Source organism: Sapajus apella, unplaced genomic scaffold (assembly GCF_009761245.1).
Source record: "Sapajus apella isolate SASKATOON/1434 unplaced genomic scaffold, GSC_monkey_1.0 scaffold10, whole genome shotgun sequence".
Classification (NCBI taxonomy): domain Eukaryota; kingdom Metazoa; phylum Chordata; class Mammalia; order Primates; family Cebidae; genus Sapajus; species Sapajus apella.
Window position 1 is genome coordinate 10,316,649 of NW_022436950.1, and position 22,339 is coordinate 10,338,987.

Here is a 22,339-nt window from a genome sequence, read left to right on the forward strand (position 1 = left end):
ATAGCATAATATCAAAGTTGTGGTGCTGTGTTGTGGAAAGAATTCTTAGCTGGAAATGAGAAGACGTGGTCTCCTAGTATAGTGGTTGTGAGAGGTCATTGACTCCTCTGCCTTTTTTTTTTTGATATGTAGTCTTGCTCTGCTACCCAGGCTGGAGTGCACTGGTGTAATCTTGGCTCACTACAACCTCTGCTTCCTGGGGTCAAGCGATTGTCCTGCCTTAGCCTCTTGAGTAGCTGGGATTACAGGTGCCTGCCACCACACCCGGCTAATTTTTGTATTTTTAGTAGCGACGAGGTTTCGCCATGTTGTCCAGGCTGATCTTGAACTCCTGTACTCAGGCGATCCGCTAGCCGTGGCCTCCGAAAGTGCTGGGATTACAGGTACAAACCACCGCGTCCGGCCCTCTGCCCTTCTTTTTCTCAGAAGTGATGTGGGTTCAGAAATCCTTCTCCATTTTAGTGTTGGCGTGAAGAGAAGCCACTCTGTGGAGTGTTCTTTGAAAACTCTAAACGGCTGTCTTGGGGGAGGGTAGATGTGGTGCCTGTTTCCGTGGGAAGGGTGTGTGCATGTGACGATTCTCTGAATGAATGTGGACTTCTGCTGCGCCTGCTGCCCCTTTTGAGGAGGCCCTTGCCTCTATGAGGACTGGCAGTTGTCAGCTGGGGGCTGTGGCAATGGAGCTGAAGCTGGAAGCCCTCTCAGGCCACCAGATAGGTGGTTCTTGCCTCAGTCATGTCATTCTCTAAGCCGCAAGTTTGGCCTTTCAGAATTAACTTTTGTATTGATCCCTTGTGGCTTAAATGTATTTTTCCCTTCTTAAAGCATGTATTAAAATTCTTATTTGTGACTAGATCCACCTCAGGTGTTTTAAAAGTTGATTTCAGAAACATGCTTTGAATGTCTCCTTTGTTCAAGTGAATAAAATTCTTCTTGTTGCATAATTCTTGAGGTGACGCCCATTCCACAAGGCCTTCCTAAAAATAAATCAGAAACAAGAAAACAACATCGTGGCTAAACAAGAAGCTCACATCCCTCCCTTATCACACGTTGCTTTCCAAATGTTGATCCATCTATCTGTCTACTTTTCCAACTTTTTTTTTAAACTCCCATCATACAGCCTATGTTCCTCTACAGGCTATGAATAGAGCAGTGAACACACTAGATGAAAGTCCCTGCATTCATGCAGCTCACATTTTTTTGTAGGAGAGGGGTAAAAAAGAGATTACTTTAGATTTCACAGTGAGGGAAGGCTTCTCCTAGAAGGTAGCATTTGAGCAGAGAATGGAATGAAATGAGGAAGAGAGCCATGCAACGTCTGGAGAAAACGTGTTCCAGGTGCAAAGGTCCTGAGGTGGGCATAAACTTGATATAGTCCAGGGACAGAAACAGGGTGAGGATGGGAGGCTGCAAGGGAAGGGAAGGTTTGTGGGAGGAGAGGAAAGGGCCTGATCAAAGAGCTTTGTCTGCCGAAGAAGGAGTTTGGATTTTACTTTGAGTTGATAGATTGTAAATATTGTAAATTAATTATTGACAGTTTAAATATTCTCTTCAGATACAAATCCATTGACTGTCATCTGAGATTCTGTGAAGGAATTGGCAAGTGATAGCATAGAAATAAGGTGGGATTTTTGAAGCTTCATTTGATTCAACTCCAAATCCCTTAATATTCCGTAAGGCGTTTGTTGGAAGTTGCTTGATGGGAATAATTAGCAGAACGAGTAGCCGTTTTACCATGCAGAATTCTATCCATGTATGTTTTAGTGTGTGAACTCATTTTAACAAGAGACCGAGGGTCCCATTTCTCTGTCATTTATTCTGTACTGAATTCTATTTTGCAGTCAGCCCTGAGAAGCCAGGAGTATATCAGCTAGAGATCTAATTTTCTCTTTATCACAGAAACAAATCGTAATTGAATAGGTGCTGAGAACATGTCTGAACCTTTGTGCTATCTCAGGAGGAGCAGGTGATTTTTTCACATCATTTTTGTAGCGTGTCTCTAATTACCAACACATGGCCATTCAGAGGTCAACAGCAAAGGACTCTGAAATAAACACTTTTCCCGGACCATGAACACAATTTAAACACATATAACTGAGTTCTTCCATCTGGCGAGGGAAGGGGTCACATTTCTCTGTAAGCACCCTCCAAAATAACGAGATAAAAAATTTCATAAAATTCTGCTTACGTCCCCACCACAGTCTATTCTAGCTAGCAATTGTCATGCAAATGGATCATTTTGGAAGCCTTTAATTAAATAGTGTAGTATCACCTTAAAAAGGATTGTTGATCAGTTAGAAAATTTAGAGACATCGGTCAGCACATCTGCAGGGCAGACAAATTGGGCAGTCTTTTCTTCATGAGGAAACCTTGCAAAGGTCCAGAATGTAGAAAAGGAGATTCCAATTTAGATTCCTAATATCATTTGACAGCTAAAAATGTCAAAGTGCTATCTTCCCAATGAGTTTCAACTATTTTTTTTGCCCTAGAAAATTCCTGTAAATAATGGGTTCCTGAAATCAACACAATTGGGCGTTCTGGGTTTTGAGGAGGCTGCTCTCCCCTTTGTATTTTCTTTCTGGGAGCCTCTTATCTGTGGTAAGGTTAATGCTGGGATGACCTTGGTGAATATCTCCCCCCGTGCAACAGCACAAGTAGTTAAAGCGTGTATTCCACGGGAACAGCATTTCCATTAGAGCAGTTGCTCTGAGACACAGAGCTAATTTCCCAGCGATGGCACCACTTTTCTTATGAGGGAATAATTGACCCATTTATGGTCTCGTTTCAGCTTGTTGCGGATCCTTGTGCCAGCAACCCTTGTCACCATGGCAACTGTAGCAGCAGCAGCAGCAGCGATGGCTACCTCTGCATTTGCAGTGAAGGCTATGAAGGTCCCAACTGTGAACAGGCGCTTCCCAGTCTCCCAGCCACTGGCTGGACGGAATCCACCGCACCCAGACAGCTTCAGCCTGTCCCTGCTACTCAGGAGCCTGACATAATCCTGCCCCGCTCTCAGGCAACAGTGACCCTGCCTACCTGGCAGCCGAAAACAGGGCAGAAAGTTGTAGAAATGAAATGGGATCAAGTGGAGGTGAGAATGTTATATCGTGTACATTTTTACATTAGAAACTAGAAATCTTTTTTTTTAAAAATTGTACTTTAAGTTCTGGAGTACGTGTGCAGATCTTGCAGGATTGTTGCATAGGTACACACCTGCCATGGTGGTTTGCTGCCTCCATCCGCCCGTCACCTACATCAGGCATTTCTCCTAATGTTACCTCCCCAACCTCCCCACCCCCTCCAGCCCCGCCCCTGGCCTCCCACTCCCCAACAGGCCCCAGTGTGTGACGTTCCCTTTCCTGTGCCCATGTGTTCTTATTGTCAACACCCACCTATGAGTGAGAACATGTGGCGTTTGGAGAAACCAGAAATCTTAAAAATGATTCCAGGGGTTCCAGTATCAGCAATTAAAAATGAAAGAATTTTAAGTTTTTTTTTTTTTTGGAATGGTATTCACATGTATTTCTGTGAGATAATCTTAGATTTTGGGGCAGACAGCTCCGTGTAAAGTTGTGTAAAGGAACATGTCATAGGACCCTCCATTGTTGACCTAATTTTCCTTCCTGGGAGTGTATCTTACTCTGTTAAGCCTGCTGTAACAAAAACGCCACAAGCTGGGTGGCCTGTAAGCAACAAACGGTGTTAGTCCATTCTTGTGTGGCTATGAAGAAATCCATGAGGCTGGGCAATTTATAGAGAAAAGGCCTGTAAGCAACAAACGGTGTTAGTCCATTCTTGTGTGGCTATGAAGAAATCCATGAGGCTGGGCAATTTATAGAGAAAAGGGGCTCATTGGCTCATTGTTCTTCAGGCTGTACGTGAAGCATGGCACTAGCATCTGCTTCTGATGAACGTCTGGAAGCCTACAATCATGGCAAAAGGCAAAGGGGAGCCAGTGTGTCACATGGCAAGAGTGATGGCAAGAGAGAGAAGGGAGAGGTCCCAGAAAACAATCTAATCTCACAAGGACTCACTTATGACCAGGAAGATGGTGCTAAGTCATTCATGAGGAATCCGCCCCCATGGCCTTAACATCTTCTACCGGGCCCCCCTCCAGCATTGGAGATCACATTTCAACATGAGATTTAAAGACACACATCCAAACCATATCACAGACATTTATTTCTCACAGCTTTGGAGACTAGGAAGTCCAAGATCAAGGCAGATTCAGAATCTGGAGAGGGCCTCCATCTTCACAGCCCGAGTCTTCTCACTGTAACCTCACATGCGGGAAGGTGCTATAGAGCTCTTTCAGGTGTTTTACAAGAGAACTAATCTCATTGGCCAGGCCTGTGCTCTCCTGACCTAACCACCTCTCAGAAGCCCCAACTCTTAATACCATATCATAGTGGAAGTTAGGATTTCACCCATGAATTTAGGGGGGTACAAACATTTGACCACAGCAGAGTATTATGCCCAGTGATTTTTTTTTGTTATTATTTATGTTCTATTTTTGGTACCCTGAAGTATTTCAATGGGATTTAGAAAAAAGAAGCTGTCAATGACTTTTGAAATATTTTCAGAATGCATTATTCTGAAATGAATGACAAAGAAACATCCAAATTTAATTTATCCTGGCAACAGAAAATTCTATGTGTTGGAACTTTGCCTGTCTGAGTTTGAGTTTGGCTGTTTTATCTTCAAGCTCTTCAAAAGTCTCATTCTGAAGATTTTTCGGTAGGCTCTTAGAAGTTGACATGAAATAAATTTGCTGGCTAGAAAAGTTGGGGAACAAATCCAAATCACGAATTTGAAGTGGCACTGGAAAGTGTAACTCCATTCTACATCTTATACTTTCTATGTATGACATCCATATAAACATGTGTTGGTATATTATTATTACAAGTTTCATAGTTTAAATGAAAAAAAAAACATAGATTTTTGCATAGCATGTATTAGAGTCAAGGAATGTGTCTAGAAATTTCCCTTATTGTTATAAAGGAGATAGCAGCATTTCTCCATTTGTTTTCTTAAGTGATTCTAACCAGTTGACCCGCTTTTTTTTTTTTTTTTTCCCCATTACCACACAATTTATGAAGGCAACATCCAGACTACAGGGCAATGCTTTTAGTCTACCTAAAAAACTGTGAACTTGTTCTGATTTCAGACTTGTAATAAACGCTTTGAAGTTGTGATGTTAATGCCTTTTTGCTGGATGACTCAGTTCTTGAATGTGAACTAGATTCCATTCAAGTTTATCAAGGAAGCGTCCTTTAAAAAAAAATTTCTCCCTAACCAGCCATTTCAATCTATTGATTTAAAGTCATGTTATTTTATAGTTGGTAAATGTAAAAAAGGAATGCCTCGTCTTCCTATATCTTGTGTTATTTCTTAGGCTATTCATGAAGCAGGTTTAAAGTGCCAGAAGAAGACATGTTAATATGTATGTCTAACCTGACGGAAACCCAGAGGTATATCATTATCCCCTCTCCATGAAGTAAAGATGCTTTGGAAACATAAAGTTATTTGGTATCTTAAAGGCTTGGGTAACAGCCATCTGTTATACAATTTTAACAAGTTATGCTCGCATCTTTGAATATCAGTGGTGGGCTTTGTCCATAGAATTTGATTGTAGGACATTCTGGAAAATGAGTTTTAAGGGAGGGCTATGGAGTAAAATTGCTGAGAGTTTCTGTATTGTTCTCAATTAATTCTGTGGTGGTGAAGGCTTTTAATTCATTTTAACTTCATGAGGGAGGACAGTAATTGTGGCATGAGGAGTAAGTGCGTAAATAGGTCAGGAGTATCTCCTTGGACATAGCTCAAGGTTTTTTGTGATATGCTTTTTCATAAGCACAGTCCTCCCCCACCAATTGAACTTCTTTTTTTTTTTTTAAATACACATCAATATAATACTTTTGGGAAATAAGTTAAAAGTGAAGGTATAGCCTGCAAGGAACAAGAAAGGCAGCGTTCAAGCTCCCGAGCCTCAGCAAGTGCTCCTGGGACCCATCAGCACAGAGAAGAGTCATCACACCTGAAACTTCATGCCCTCTGCAAGTTGCAGGCTGGCTTGCCTAGTCATTAGGCTTTTACCTCCTGTTCGTAAGTTAGTCCTTGAAGTCTGCCTCCTGGTTACCATCAGGTTAAGCATAGTGCAAAGGCCAATGACCGCTTGTTCAATGAATGGAAAAAGAGCAGGGAGTGACATCTGCTTTCTTTCCTGAAATATCCTACTGATCAGTTTTAACAATCCCTGGAATTTGTAGATTGCTCTCAGGGAGGCTGTTGTATTTCAGAAAATCAAGTGGCAAAGGCTTCATTTTCTTCTGAGTTCGTAAGGTTTCACTTCTTCTTCTCCTGTGTAGGCCTATCCCCGCATCATCAAAAGGGGTGAAGGAAATCAGCATGGGATTTCGCTTTGTCTTATTATTTTATACTGTAATCAATCCCAATAACATGCCTTCTTTTTCCTTCCCAGGTGATCCCAGATGTTGCCTGTGGGAATGCCAGTTCTAACAGCTCTGCAGGTGGCCGCCTGGTATCCTTTGAAGTGCCACAGAACACCTCAGTCAAGTAAGAAAATTCTTAATTAAAACTGTGAAGAGTGATGCTATGACCTGTTTGTGGGGTTGTGTCCATCCATGGACCTGGTGTGTAAGTGGCCAGTCAAGTGAGAATCATGAACAGATCCCATGGGTAGACGTGGCCTCTGCCATTTGAAAACTAGAGGAAGCAATTTCAGAGGAGGTGACAGTGAGGGTCGTCAGGATGGAGACGTGGAATTGAGAAATTGGACTGTATGAGTCTGGTGTGAGGTGACAAACCGTGAGGCCTTAGATAAGATCCCAGCCAGATTCCTTGTCTCTCAAATGCTTTTGCTTCCCAAATTATTGCCCTCTTAAGATTTTAATGGAACATCAGTTACATTCAGATGCATAATTTGCCCCAAATTTAAAATCTACTTATGATTTTATCTTTATTTTTTACAATTTTCTCTTTAAAAGCAAGCAGACGAGAAGAGTGTTTTGTTTTAAATTCAAGCTCTTTCAAATGACAGGGTCCATTGCCACCGGTGGGGAAGAGGGAGAGGCAGAGGGAAGCAGGGCAGGCTGAGACCTGATGTGTGCGGTACTTCATGTGAGGCTCAAGTCAGCAGGTACCCAGGAGCACAAAGCTGGGGGTGGGGATGGGCCAGCATTAGGGTGCCCCAGGCTGGCTGAGAATCCCCCACTGCCCATCCTTCTCTGTTGTTGTTAACTGGTGCCCTCCCCACATCTCCCATGCAACCTAAGGGGCATTTGCTGTTCAGTCTTTGGGGATTTTTAGAAGGCTGGGAACATGTGTCCTGGTTAACCAGTTTGATGACCTTTTAAGGGGCCTGTGGGCACTATAGGTCTCTTCCATGCCTCCATGGCCATTTTTGTCTACCTGGCTTTCTAAACAGTGCATTCCCTGAACATGTTTGGAAGAGGAACTTCGTTACATTGCTCCTGCACCCTGGCTCCCCACCCCCGCCTTGAACTCATTCTGGCAGGGGAAGAGCCTGGAAGGGCTGCCTGGGAATTCCTTGGGCTCAGGAGGAACACCCCATCTGGAGAGGAGGGAGAGGTGGAGTCTGAGGCAGCTTCGAGCTCTACCAGCAGGGGGACCCCGGTCCTAAGTGTTTCTTTCACTGCTCAAACTACAGCTGAAACCCCTGCCGTCCTGGGCTCGTTTCAGGAGCAGGATCTCTAGTTTCTTTTACTCTTATGAAAACATCTCTCAGCCCTTTCCTGTCCAGATCATACTATCTTACCTTGATAAGCCTTTCTGAGCGTTCTGGCCTTCTATCTCTTTAAATGCTTTTGTTTTTTTTCCTTTCAACAAACCTGCCATTCTCTGAGACTCCCTTGGTGTGCAGAACCCGACAGAATTAGCAGAGTCTGACTCAGACTAAGTGAAATGGGAGTGCTGAACCACCGACCTCTGGGTGCTGAATTCACCTGTGGGGGTTACTAGCTCCTTACGCTTTCATTTCCTCATGAATGTAGTCACTGATCAAAGCTTTACTGAGCCCCTGCTGCACACCAGGAGCTCGGTGCTGGGGGAGCCGCAGAGTCTACTGTGCTCTTCTCCAGGAGCACTGGGGAGAATGGGCAGCTGCTGAGATGTTGGGAAGGTGGTCAGGGGTCTCTGGGAAGACCCAGATACGTGGAGCTAGAAACGCATTTCCAAGGTGGAGAAGGAGACAAAGCCTGGGAGCTGAGAAAGAACTGGGTTGGGGAAGAACTGGCAGCTCCTAGTTGCTGAAGCATTGGGCTGTGAGGAGAAAGGCAAAGGGCATCTGGGGCTGGGGTTGACGGGTCGTCTATGACGTGTGTGTGTGTGTGTGTGTGTGTGTGTGTGTGTGTGTGTTTTAACTGAAAATGAGCCAGGGGAGGCCTGAAGCATGGGGAGGTGGATTGTGTGATGGTGCATGTGTATGTGTGGGAGGGTTTGGGGGGACGGTGACACACTTTTGCAGCATAACTCACGTGGCTGTGTTGGGTTGCAGTCCACGTTTATAACAAATGAAAGCAAAACTCTTTTTATATTGTGTGGCTATGGAAGGATTAGTTGAAAAGAGAACCCAGCATACTCTTTGACTGTTCATCAGAATGGTTACTCAAAGGTGAGTTGCCAGTGACTCATTTTGTGGTACACGGTGAACCAGTGGGGGTGTGCCCGGTTATGGTGCATGCCCGTGTGTCTGTTCATGCCATCGATTTCCTGGTACCTTGGTGGATGCACACATCATCTTTGTACTTATTTTTAATTTGAAGGACTGGTTCTAAGATGCATTTTTCTGAAAGGAGCTTTCTGTTTACGTCATTCCTGTTTTCAGGATTCGGAAAGATGCCACTGCTTCACTGATTTTGCTGTGGAAGGTCACGGCCACCGGATTCCAACAGTGCTCCCTCATAGATGGACGAAGTGTGACCCCGCTTCAGGCGTCAGGGGGACTGGTCCTCCTGGAGGAGATGCTCGCCTTGGGGAATAATCACTTTATTGGTGAGTTACCAAAATCATCTGCTCAACACTGTATCTGATTCAACCCAACCTTGGTTTGGTGTTGAGACAATAGATAGGAAATTTTGCTCAGGTAATCTGAATTCTAGCCACCAATTATCTTTCTTCCACTTTTGGTAAGGTTTTAGAATAAAAACTGGATTCTAGCATGATATTTCTTTCTTTCTTTTTCATTCTTTTTTGTTTTTTTGAAACTGAGTCTTGCTCAGTCGTCCAGGCTGAGGTGCAGTGGTGCGATCTCAGCTCACTGCAACCTTTGCCTCCCGGGTTCAAGCAATTCTTCTGCCTCAGCCTCCCGAGCAGCTGGGACTACAGGCATCCACCATCACACTCGGCTAATTTTGTATTTTTAGTAGAGATGGGGTTTCACCAACTTGGCCAGGTTGGTGTTGAACTCCTGACCTCAGGTAATCCACCTGCCTTTACCTCCCAAAGTGTTGAGATTATAGGCGTGAGCCACCATCCCTGGCCCTAATATAGTATTTCTAGTGTAGCTTAAAGTGGAAAGGGCGTGGGCTCTGGAGTCCAGTCACTGTTCCAGCCCTGGATCTTTGCTGCTGAATGCTCCGGCTGTCAGTTTTTTTGGGGGGAATCTTTCATCTGCTTTTTTCCAGGAATTGTGGGCAACTTGAGGTGTCGGATGTTGGTCTCTCAGGATATCCTTTGTTCCCATTTGATTTTGGCCTGACTTAGGGCATTCAGGGACAGCACCTCACAGTGACTGGCCGCTGCAGAGCCTGCAACTCAGAATTAACTGGTGGGATTACTGCTCTCTTTGGGGCCTCTCTCCTCCATAGCTACCCCTCCTGTATGAGTCACTTCTAACTTTTTACTCTCTCTTGAACTAGCTGCTGTAGTTTAACCTTCTCAAACAACCACATGTCCAATTAGTTGTTTTCTAATTCCCCAGCCCCGGTGTAGAAATAGCCGCCAGAAAAAGAGACCCTCAGTATTCTCTCCCCCACCCACTGCCTCTTGCTTGGACACTTGGACAGTTTCCAGAGAACTACTTTTCCCCTAGTTTAGCATTCTACATCCTTTCAGTTGTCTTTGTTTCTCATCCAGCATATAGTACGTTTGAGGTTGGAACTTCAAACCCTCCCTCCCTCCCTCCCTCCCTCCCTTCCTTCCTTCCTTCCCTCCTTCCCTCCTTCCCTTCTTCTTTCCTTCTTCCCTTCCTTCCTTTGTTTCACTCTGTCGCCCAGGAACTTGGAACTCTAGTTTCTCCTTTTTCCCTTCCCTCCCCTTCCCTTCCCTCCCCTTCCCTTCCCTTCCCTTCCCTTCCCTCCCCTCCCCTCCCCTCCCCTCCCCTCCCCTCCCATTCTCCTTTTTCATTTCTCTTTTCCCTTTCCCTTCCCCTTCCCTTTCTTCACAGTCTCGCTCTGTCACCCAGGCTGCAGTGCAGTAGCATAATCTTGGCTCACTGCAACCTTTGCCTCCCGGGTTCAAGGGATTCTCCTGCCTTAGCCTCCCGAGTAGCTGGGACTACAGGCGGGTGCCACCATGCCTGGCTAATTTTTTTGTATTTTTAGTAGAGATGGGGTTTTGCCATGTTAGCCAGGATGGTCTCCATCTCCTGACCTTGTGATCCACCCGCCTTGGCCTCCCAAAGTGCTGGGATTATAGGCGTGAACCACCGCGTCCGGCCGTAACTCTGATTTCTTAATGTGCTGACATAATGTTCCATCTTGCAGCTCAATTCAAAGGCCCAAGCTCAGGTTTAGAATCTTCCCATCCCAGTCCAAGGCATCCAGGCAGCTTCTTGCATCCTGGTGTGAATTCCTTCTTCTGTCTGACCATATATTGCAACCGTCCTCACCCGGAGGATGGGGTAGGCATCCTCCTAACAGCGCCTGTCTCTCAGTGGTGGTGGTCAGGTTAAATGAGATAACGAATGTACAAGGATAATTGACAAATGTTAAGGATTATCTTAGGGCGTTTTCTCTGTTTTTTTTCTGGAGTACATGAAAAATTTTGCTAAATGGAAAACATATATTTAGATTTACCCTGTAAAATATGACGCAAATATCATAATGAAGATAAAGGGGTATAAGAAAATGCTCAGGCCTCTATCATTTTTATTGCATTTTATGTGTGATTGACCCTCTTCTGATGAGAAGGTCTTTACCTTTGGAAGTCCAGCTGAGGGAGCAGGAATTTTATGGGGGAAGAGAAGGTAAAGAGAAATTGGTTTGGGGAATGAACAAAGAGAGGAGTGCATTTAACTTCAGACTAGTGCTTGACTACCAGGATGAATGACAGATAATCAGAAGTGTGTGAAAAAGTCTTGTCAGGAATCAAATCTAAATTTCAAGTTTATCTAAAAGGACATCGTTTCTAGATTTTGATAGTTTTATTTCATATTGAATTTAAGTTTTTCTGTTTAGTATGACATGGAGCTAACATTTCAAGAAAACATATAAAGTATCATTACTCTTTAAAATGTCCTTAACGTTACCAGAAGATACTTATTTGAGATACAGGCAGACAGTCCCTGACCTACACTGGTTCCACTTAATGACTTTTCGACTTTATTAGTAGTTTGAAAGCTATTCACATTCAGTAGAAGCTGTATGTAAAGTACCCTTACAACTATTCTGTTTTTTACTTTTAATATAGTATTCAATAAGTTGTATAAGATATTAAACACTTTATTATAAAACAGGCTTTGTGTTAGATAATTTTGTCCATCTGCTGGCTAATATAAGTGTTCTGAGCATGTTTAAATTAGGTGAGGCTAAGCTATGAGGTTCAGTAGGTCAGGTGTATTACATGCATTTTTGACTTATGGTATTCTCAGTTCACACCTGGTTTATTGGGATTTGACCCCTTCTTAAGTTGAGGAGCATCTGTAGAAGTTCACCTTTTATACTACTTTTGGTTGTAACATAACTATGACCTTAGACTGACATTGGGATTGAGGATGGGGGGATTAACTGAGATGGATTTTCCAGTATTAATGTAAATGTATTCTTTTGAGATAGAAGAAATCTTGGGAACCCATACATATTTTGAACTCATTTTACTAACCAAAAATTTTGTGGAGAAAAATTATCTTCGGTTGAAATGTATTATTCCTTAGGGGAATAATCTTTATAACTTTGATATATTAATAACTATGTCAAGGAATTGTTTTCCCAAAATTATACTTTAGATGATGAGTGGAAGACAATGCTTTTGAGTAACATCCTTTGATAAACCATTTTTTTTTTGGTAAATTTGATATCTTTTTAAATTTTCTGGTTATGGCTTTCCAGGTCTTTTATGTGGCTTTGTAAGGAGATCACGATCTTTGAATCTTATTCTCTTCAAAAGTAGCCAGCAGTCCTGTCCCGAGCTCTTCCTGGGGAGGAGTGGCCATGTTCCTAATCAGGGTAAATCAGCTCCACCTCCACACCACCAGCTTCTTCTCTCACAAAATCTTTTTATCCTTAAGAAACAAGATGTATCTTCTGCAATCTTTGCGGAAGTCCTGATGCTCCCTATGTTGACATGTGTTTAATGCTCTTTTTGTTTTATTTTTAAAAGGAACTTATTAAAGCAATTTACTTTTACAATCTGGACTCTCCAGACACAAATACGTTTTAGATCAGGCTATTTTTAAGAGTACAGTGGCGTTCATTTAACGAACAAACCGATTGTAGGGTGGGTGGAAGAAAACTTCCACAGTAAACAGAGTCAAGCTTCAGAGTTATGTTGCTGTGTTTCTGTCTCTCCTGCTCGTTTTCTAGAGAGAAACTTGAAGCAGTTTCAGGAATTGACTGTTTCCTCTCTCCCCTTCACTGTCAGGAGTTAGCCCGTATATAATTAAGGACCAAAAATCTTAAATTCAACTGGATAATAAATAAATAAATAAAAATAAATATAACTGACGACCAAAGGTGTTTTCCTATTTCTATGCAACAAAACAGAAGAGTCCCTTCTGTATCTCTGGGAGACAAACTTGGTTGCTGTCACGAGATTTACATAAATAAAAAGTTTATTGCCGAGAGCCTATGTTCTGCGTTCCAGATGAAGATAATATACTTACATTTGGCTTATTTCCATGTGATTACAGTTCAATTTCTTTATGATTTTTCTTCATGACCACTGCCTAATTGATATTTATAGTGTTTTGCAGAAAGAAAGAGATGACAGAACTTTTTACCAAGTGTGTTGTTCTTCTCTCTGTGCCTCAACTTCTTTCATCCTGTATTGCCACCAAATTTCAACTCTTCTGTCCTGTCTGAAATTATCTGTTCTGTTTTCCCTAAATATGTTACTTCCATATATGTTATTTGCTTTATGCCATGCATTGGGGTAAATACCTAAATTAGCCTTTGTTTATCATTGTCTGCTTCATGGGGAGCATTGAAGGTGCTCATTAGTCCCCTGAATGATTCATTTGCTGGATGTTTTTTATTTTCAGAGTCAAGTTCATTGCTCTAGTCACATTTCCATCAAACTGCTGTGGCTTGCCTGTCTTAAGTATGATATATATATATCATATCATATATATAGATATATCATATGAGATATGTATGATATGAGATATATGATATATGTCATACTATGTATGATATCACTCACACACACACACACACACACACACACACACTTTTTTTTTGAGATGGAGTCTCACTCTGTTGCCAGGCTGGAGTGGAATGGCATAATCTCGGCTCACTGCAACCTCCGACTTCCTGGTTCAAGTGATTCTCCTTCCTCAGTCTCCTAAGTAGCTGGGATCACAGGCACATGCCACCATGCCCAGCTAATTTTTGTATTTTTAGTAGAGATGGGGTTTCACCATGTTGCCCAGGATGGTCTTGATCTCCTGACCTTGTGGTCTACCCACTCCAGCCTCCCAAAGTGCTGGGATTACGGGCCTGAGCCCCTGCGCCCGGCCTATATGTACTTTTAAACTTGTTGCTTAGATGTGATGGCCGATCTCAGGGGTGAGGCCCAACCAGATCTCTGGGCTATGGCTTCTGCTTCTGTGTTAGGAAGCTGTTGGGAGTCACCATTTTTTTTTGCTGAAAGCCCCTTTGGCTGATTTTAAGGCTCTTCCCATCCATCTTACCCCCTACTCCCAGGCATAGTTCTCCTCTCTTCTGCACGGTGGACTTCTGCCCTGCAGCTCACTGCCAGCCCCGTGCCCACTGGGGATGCAACCCTCTCCCACCCCCATTCTCTCTGCACCTCAGATCCCCAAACTCAACTCATTTCTAAGTCCTCTCTTAAATCCCCCTCTTCTGGAGTGGTTTACAAGGAAAATGACTGTTTAAAATTCGATTCAACATGCATTCTTAGATCTCCTTTAACTGCTAAATTCTTACAAGCACATAGGCACCCTGGAATATTCTAACAGTTATTCTGCCTGGAATGCCTTCCTTTGGGTCAGAAAACTCAGCCAGGGCTATCTGCTTTATTCACACTCACTGCCTGCCTCAGAGAAACCCTGTTTTTTGCCTGCACACTTTTCTTTCTTATGGTTCGTGTTGTTACCTCCATCTGATATTTTATCCCTTTTCTTCTCTTTGAAGTTATTTTAATTTTGATCCAGCCCATTCCTCTCTCCAGTGTTCCTTTATAGTGGTCTCTCTAGCTTTCCGTATTTGCCTTTTTCTTCTTCGTTCATTCTGTTCTCCTGCCCACAGCCTACTAGTTTTTTCTATCCTTTATTAGGTACACATTTGTACCATCCTTTCTTACAGTTCCAATACATTTTTTAAAATGTCAAACTTATAAGTGCATGCTACTGTTTAATCCAGGCCATTGGTATTTCACGTGTGGCCTCCTAAAATGCATCTCTCATAACTTTAGATCCAGTGTAACTTCACAAGGGGTGAATGTACAACCCATGGCTGATAAGAATGTCCTTGCCGGAGCTGGGGTCAGTTTTCAGGATTATAGCCAGCAAATTAACCACAGAACCCTGGAAACCAACAATTTGTAGGTCTTTGTAATTGATGACTTAACTGGATTCGAAGGTTTCCCAGTCTGCCCATGTCTCCTTTGAGCCTCCTGGGAGCTCTAGAGAGAGTGCTTTAAGTTGCCTTGATTCTACATTTCCACCTTGAAGGGATTCTTGTTTTGAAAATGGTTCCCACAGCAGTGCATTCACTTTGTTTTCTTTTTTTCTCTGGAGAAATAAGACACGAATAACCAGGTACTTTGGGAGGTACAAAGAGGGATAAGACTTTTCTTTTACTAAGGTAGTAACGCTGCCCTGGTGCTCTGGCCCTTAATTCTTTATGGACTTACTTAATGCTTCCTTGGAGATTCAGTGTTTTGTAGCTGAACAGTTTCTACTATGTTTAGAAAAAAAAAAAATGGAATTCTAAATACCCAGCCAACTAATACTATTAGTCTTAGGCAAAAGTTTCTAATTTGGGCTGAGTGGGCACCTGGTTTTGAGGTAGTCATGGGGGTCAAAGGTCCACTTCATAGATCTCATGAATCTCCTGAAAATGCACTTTTGTGTATCTGTGCATCCTTCTCAGGAGAGTAAAAACTTCATTGGATTCTCAAAGTCATCTGAATCCTTAGTAATTGTGGAGCACCACTTAAAGCTACCTGTGGGAGTATGTATGTTTTTTAGCATTCTCTGCTCATCCAGTGATATTTCCTTTGACAGATATACCTGCTACCTAAGTCTCCATATTGAGGAATGTAAATTATTGATTTATATTTGTAGGCAGCAGGGCTGTGGGAAATATTCATTTCTATATTAGTTTAGAAAAGATGTATTGCATGCCTCTCGTTTTCTAAGCACTGTGGTAGTCTGGACATGAAAAGATGGTTTAGGTGTGGTCTCTAAGTGAATAGGGCAACAAAAGCTTAGACAAGTGCCCATGACAGGGTTGTACCTAAGTGGCCATGAGATTCAGAGGAAGGAGCAGCTAACTCTGCCAGGGGGAGGGAAGGCAGGCCAGTATCCTCCTTGCACTTGCAAAGGGCAGTGTGTGTGGCATTTTGATGGCACAGTAGCCTATGCTATTAAGATCATTTGATAATAGTGCTAGAAATGGACTAGTGGCCATCACAACTGGAAATAGAGTTACATTTCAGCAAACGTGTAACAGAAGCTTTGAATACCCCACCTGCCTCCACCCAGCTGCCTCTCATCTTGGATATGAACACGTTTATGTAAAGTTAGGTGCTCAAGGTGCGGACGATGTTTCTTGAGTTCTCTGTTTATCTTCCAAGGGAAAAAGAGGGATCTTCTAGTCTTTGATGTGAATTTCCAGCTAGTCCTTTGGAATTTCTTAGTAAAGCTCCATTTTCTTATTCTTGAACTCTATCTCTTCCGTCCCCTCTGGGTAAACTATCCCTATAAGCCTTGCCCTTTAAAATGAAAGTTTCAAAAGTAACTGGATCTGCGGTACCTTATTCTGTAAATTTGACAGAGAGAGGAATTTTGGGGAAGTCCTCCTGAAAGGCAGGGGACACCACTGGGACTATATTAGCTGGGGTGAGGGCAGCTGGCAGTATCGAAAGGGGGAAATGTTCCAGTAGAAGAGTAGTAGCAGGAGATATTGCGAACATCTCAGTTTGGCTGGAGGGCTTCCTGAAGCCAGGCATAGTGGCCAATGTTAATTTTGTGTGCGTGTCTATCTTAGCAATTTAGGCATCTAGTTGGGTATTCCTTTGTCTCAGCTATTTCTTGATGAATCCTTTTGCTTTTTGCTCAGGAATTAAAAGGAATGCAGAGATAAAAAGGCCAGACCCTGCCACTCCCTAGCTGCCTTCCTGTTCCTTCTTGCTACTGTCTGACGACCAGCTCCTGTGACTGCTTCCTGGCCATGTGGAGTAGCCAGGACCTGGCTCCCTGTGGAAGACTCAGGGTGGCAGGGAAGAGATGGGAGGAGACAGGGGCTAGTGACTGACCAGGACATGTCAGAAGAAAGGACTCCCACAGGGAGTGAAAGATGCATAGCATACCTTTTTCTCTTGTCAGAAAAGCCCCCAGGGAGATGCAGAAACAAACTGGTAATTCACCTCTTGGAACTGTGAAGAGCTTAGGGCCTGCTGCATGTGTCTTTTCTGTACACTCTTACTTTAGGTGATATTTTCCCTGCCTCTGATGTCCGCTTAAGATGAATTTTATTCTGTAATGTTGTGTATTTCTATGAGCCTCTCATATCTTATAAAGTAAGTTAAGATATAAAGAAATAAAATAGTTGGCAGGACACTTAAATTTTAGAAATATTATTTAACTTGATAATTATTGATTATAAAATTTTAAGGATCTTTGTATCCCAGCTCTGATGCAATGAAGCTGGGTTGATTCTCTAAAATGTATTAACATATCTATCTTAACCCATCTTTACTGAATGTAAATTCTTACAAGCACACAGGCACTCTGGAATGTTCTAACAAGTTATTCTCCCTGGAATATTCTCCTCTGGATCAGAAAACTCAGACAGAGCATGTATGCTTTATCCACACTTCTTTTTTTTTGTTTGTTTTTGTTGTTGTTGCTTTGTTTGCTTTTTGAGACAGAGTCTTGCTCTGTTGCCCAGGCTGGAGTGCAGTGGCGTGATCTTGGCTCACTGCAGCCTCTGCTTCCGAGGCTCACGTGATTCTCCTGCCTCAGCCTCCTGAGTAGCTGGGATTACAGGTGCCCACAACCACACCTGGCTAATTTTTATATTTTTAGTAGAAACGGGGTTTCACCATGTTGGCCAGGCTGGTCTCGAACTCCTCACCTCAAATAATCTGCCTGCCTTACCCTCCCAAAGTGCTGGGATTACAGGCATGAGCCACCGCGCCTGGCCTATCCACACTTCTAGAACTGCCCATTTTCTATAACTGCCCTTTTCATTCTCATAATGTCAGGCCCTGTATTCTCCCGACCTGCCCAGTTACAAGAAGCCTCTTGTCTCCGGCCCATTCTCAAACAAGCGTGCAGTACTTTATTAGCTTTTATTGGTGGAGGGAGTTCCAGTGTGCATCTTAACCATTCAAATCAAGGTTCCTGGGGTCCCTGGCTCCTTGGTTGTACATTGAATTGCAATGTTCTCTAAATGCATAGACACTAAGCTTCCTGCAGCTTCCTGGAGCAAGACCTGATTTTCTTTTTCTTTCTTTCTTTCTTTTGTTTTTTTAAAGGCATACAAATTTATTAACATGCTTGAGGGAAAATCAGAGTGATTGTTAAACAACCCAGTATGGTATAGAAGCTTATATGCCATTTTTCATAGAAGAGAGAGAAGATAGGGAATGTAGATACATCTTTTGACGTGCAGTAAATCATTAGGGAGAATGAATGGACCTGGGAAGTTGAAATTGACTTTACAGGAAGGTGAGGGGCAGAGCTGCACAGAAACAGACTGTCTTTTTTTTTTTTTTTTTTTTTTCTATGTGGGATAAGACCTAATTTTCTTACATGTAAAGCCCCACCGCCCACAGGCTCAGCTTCATGACCCTTACCCTGACCAGCTGCTGCGCCTGTGGCAGGTCCCCCTCTGTGTGGTCTGGACCCTGACCTCATGATAGTCCCAGGAGTTCTGCCTCAGACCAGGCCCTGCTCTTAGACAACAAGGGCAGCCCAGATTGGGCCGGTGTCTTTCCTGCCTCTGAACCCTATGGTTTGGCTTGCTGGGCAGCCTTCCTAGCAGTTCACCTAACTCAGCTCTGCGGGTTCCCAGCGGTTTTCTCTCTGTACAGCTGGCATCATTTCTCCCCACTCTGACCCCTTTCCCCTTCTTTTACAAAATCTTTGCTTTCCCAGTCATGTGTCCCACAGTTCCTTCTCCTAATCATGCTGACAGCCAGTATCATACAACATAGTGTCAGCATGTTCTCCATTACCCCCCCACCACCTTTTTTTTTGGCATGATGATTTTATATGTTTAATTAAACTGTGAACTTCTAGAGAGACGGGACCATGCCATGGCTCCTTGCAACCATCATGACCACATGGTCATCATTTGACGGGTTAAATTTTGTTCCTATGTAAAAGTTATTCTGCCATTTCCTAGTGCCGTCTGAAGAAAATTCCCAGCTGCAAAATGTCAATCTTAAGAATTCTTTGTAGGTTTTCATAACCCAACTCTGTGACATTTAAATCCTCATTCACCCTTTTTATTACATTAAAAGTATTTTAGAGGATCAAATGCCAAAAAAAAAAAAAAGAAAAAAAAAAACAAGAGAGAGAATCTTTTCATTATTCTTTTGGGATTGTTATATTTTGTCCTCTTAGATACCTTGCTCTAGGGGCTGGGGGTAAGACAGTTGAATAAAGTTTAGAAAGGACACCATCTATAGAATCATTAGCATCTTTCACTGAAAGCTGAAGATTTAAAAAATATGCAAATGTTTCACCTTTTCACGGTCATTTTAAAACCACAGTTGGATAAGGTCTGTTGAGCTCCCTGCAATGGTGGGAGCCGGGAGTGTAGTGGGGTGACCCCGGGAATGTTCAAATGCAATTGTTGGAAAAGAACAAAAGCAGAGAAGTATAAAGCCTCCCCAGATGGCATAATTTACATCAAATTCTTATAGCTTACATTTGCTGAGTTTGAAAATTTCTATGAAATTTGAATTTTACTTGAATTGAGACCTCATATCAGTATTCTCAGCAATCAGGATTATTCCTTTTGATCTTCTTTTACCATTTAATGGATTTTAGGCTTTAAAACCATTAGTTGGCCTGAACTCCGTGCCCTCCTTCTAGATGCCTTACTGCTAAATATTGTCATGGTCAGCATGATTTACTTATTGGTACCTATTGATGGTGGTGATACCCTGAGCATTCCACTCCGGTCATGCCTGTCCCTGGAGCTGGCAGTCAAAGGTCCAGTGGCCCCAGTGGGATGGGCTTCCCAGGCTGCAGTAGTGTTGGGGCAGGTGATCAGACATGAATAAAATGTTTCTCTTTCTTCCAAGACTGTCTCTGAAATCAGGCTTGTTAGAAAGGAAGATCCCTGGTCCCCCTATGGACCTGGTAGCTCCTCAGGAGACTCTTTCACAACACTCTCAGCCAATTCTTTTAAACACTAAAAGTTATGCATATTCCAGGAACTTATCAAGAAGTAAAGGACAACTCTAGGCAGAGTAAGGCCAGTCTGAGTCCATGAGGAAGGGCACTGTTGTGAGTTACTACGATGCTTCTGCAGTTTTTGAGCATCAGTTTCAAAATTTAAGAGAACAGAGCAGCTGCAGACAGTTATTGTATAATTTGGGCCTGATGCATTATGTGGGGGATTGCTTGGTTTTGAGAAGCAAACTGAAGGTATGTCCTTAAAGCCATAAATGCTCTCTCCTTCCTCGTTCTGCCTCATTTTCTCTCTCTCCCCATCAACACTCTATTTAAAAGAAATAAAGCTAGTGAATTTTCTTTTCAGGTTAGTTTATGAAAATTAAATAATAAGTTATTTTTATATTTTAAAGGATTTCTTCTTAATTCTGGAAAGAAATACTTTATTCCTTAATACTAGTGAATTTTAACTCAAATCTTATTCTTGGAATTTGATTAAATATTCTTTAAAACTTTTCCTTTTTCTTTAACTTAGAGACAAACTTTCTCAGGGCTCTGCCAGCTTACTGTCAAAAGCTTTTCTTTAGCTTCTGTCAGTGCAAATTTAAACTAGGAAAGTAATTTTTTTAATTGCCTTTTTTATAGCCAAATTTCTGCTCCTTCGTAGCATCTCTTCTCTTTCTTTGGAGAAAGGAAGAAAGAGAAAGAGAGAAGGAAAGAGAGAGAATTTCTCAGGACATATACAAACCTCTGGAAGTAAGCTTTTCTTTCAACAAGTCAATTTATTCTCTTTTGAAAAATGAAAAAGGCTCGATTGTCTATTTCTTATCGTGAAAGTAATATATACAGGAAAGATAAGAAAAACTGGTTTCCTCTCCCATAACCTGCCCCTCTACTGACAACCAGTGTTTACATTTTATGATATTTCCTTTTCTTTGTATTATGGTGCATGCATGTAATACACTTTTTACGGAAAGAAGAATACATTTATTTACTGTCTAGTTATTTACTGTCTAGTTATTTGCATTTTTTTCATTTAATGTTTCACTGACAATCTTTTATGTTAATAAATATAAATCCCAGTCTTCTTAATGGTGGTACAGGAGTCCATTGAATCAATGTACTATAATTTATTAACAATAGGCTATTGTTGCACAACTAATTCCTTCCTCTCTTTTTTTCTGCTTCTTTGGGTAGAATTTCAATTTCAGACATTGGCATCTTTGTGTATTCTCTGATGATTTATTTGGGTTAAATTCCCAGATATGGAATTTGCTGGACCAAAGGGTTTGCATATTTTAATGGCATATTTGATACACATTAACTTTCTTCCAGTTTTCATTCAGGACAGCCAGTTTATTTTCGGAATTCTGTACTGTTCCTCTCCCATCAACCTTCAGCTGGCATTCAACTTGAAATTTACGTGTACCTTTTAGCAACTTCCTTAAGCATCTGAGACTTTTAGGGATCTCCTCAAGGGAAAGACAGTGACCCTTAACAGTTTTCAGAAAAAGGAAGTACAAATCTCCTTCAGCAGAAGATATTTAAGTGGTTTCATCATAATACTGCATTTATACATCAGAGTAATGGTAAATGTGGTGGTTTCATTGTATTTCTGCATTTGCACGTCACAGTCAATGTGGAATGGCCAGGAAGGGTAGGATATAAACAAGTGATTGCTGCTTTCATGGTCTTTCATGGTTGCTATCACATTGCCAAGTTCTGTGACATTCCTCTCCTTCAGTGTTATGCAGAGAACATTCATATTCCAGAAGATTACAATCCCTGATTTTGTTTCCATTTATTTCTCTGTGGTTTTTTTGCTTTTCCACTACAATCTCCTGGAGGTAGATATTTCAGTACCTTTTATCATAGACTTTTTATGAGGTCAGAATGAATGCATGAGAATGGAACAAAGGATTTTTCAGAAAATGCAAATATTTTGAAAACCTATCAGAGAGTCATTAGAGATGATTATTTACTTTTGACACAAAATCATGGTAGTTGTAATTGTTTTTCACAAAGGTCTTAGGTATGAAACTCAGAGCATCAAGGAAATGGACCAAAGACAAACATGTCAGCAGAAGAAAATTGTCTAGTTTTTGAAGAATATAAATAATTGGGATTGCATTTTGAAAATACCTTCTTGCTTTCTCATCTCAAATGCTCTCTCTACATTTGGGTTTTGAATGCCATGATATTTTTGGTATTCACATGCAACCTTAACAAGCAATCCATACACGGTTGTCCTGTTTTAATGCCGTAATTGTGAGTTTGACCTACAAAAGTTATATTTGCTTGGTAGACAAATGGAAAATCTCCTTA

At 42.0% G+C, this 22,339-nt stretch overlaps 1 protein-coding gene across 1 annotated transcript in view; it reads left to right on the plus strand.

Moving 5' to 3' along the window:
- DNER (delta/notch like EGF repeat containing) overlaps window positions 1–22,339 on the plus strand; it is a 369,484-nt gene that overhangs the window by 125,128 nt on the left and 222,017 nt on the right. Inside the window, exons 2-4 of the mRNA XM_032277988.1 lie at window positions 2,789–3,091; window positions 6,482–6,576; window positions 8,867–9,033. Of these exons, the coding sequence (XP_032133879.1) occupies window positions 2,789–3,091; window positions 6,482–6,576; window positions 8,867–9,033 (565 nt within the window). The remainder of the gene's footprint in view (window positions 1–2,788; window positions 3,092–6,481; window positions 6,577–8,866; window positions 9,034–22,339) is intronic.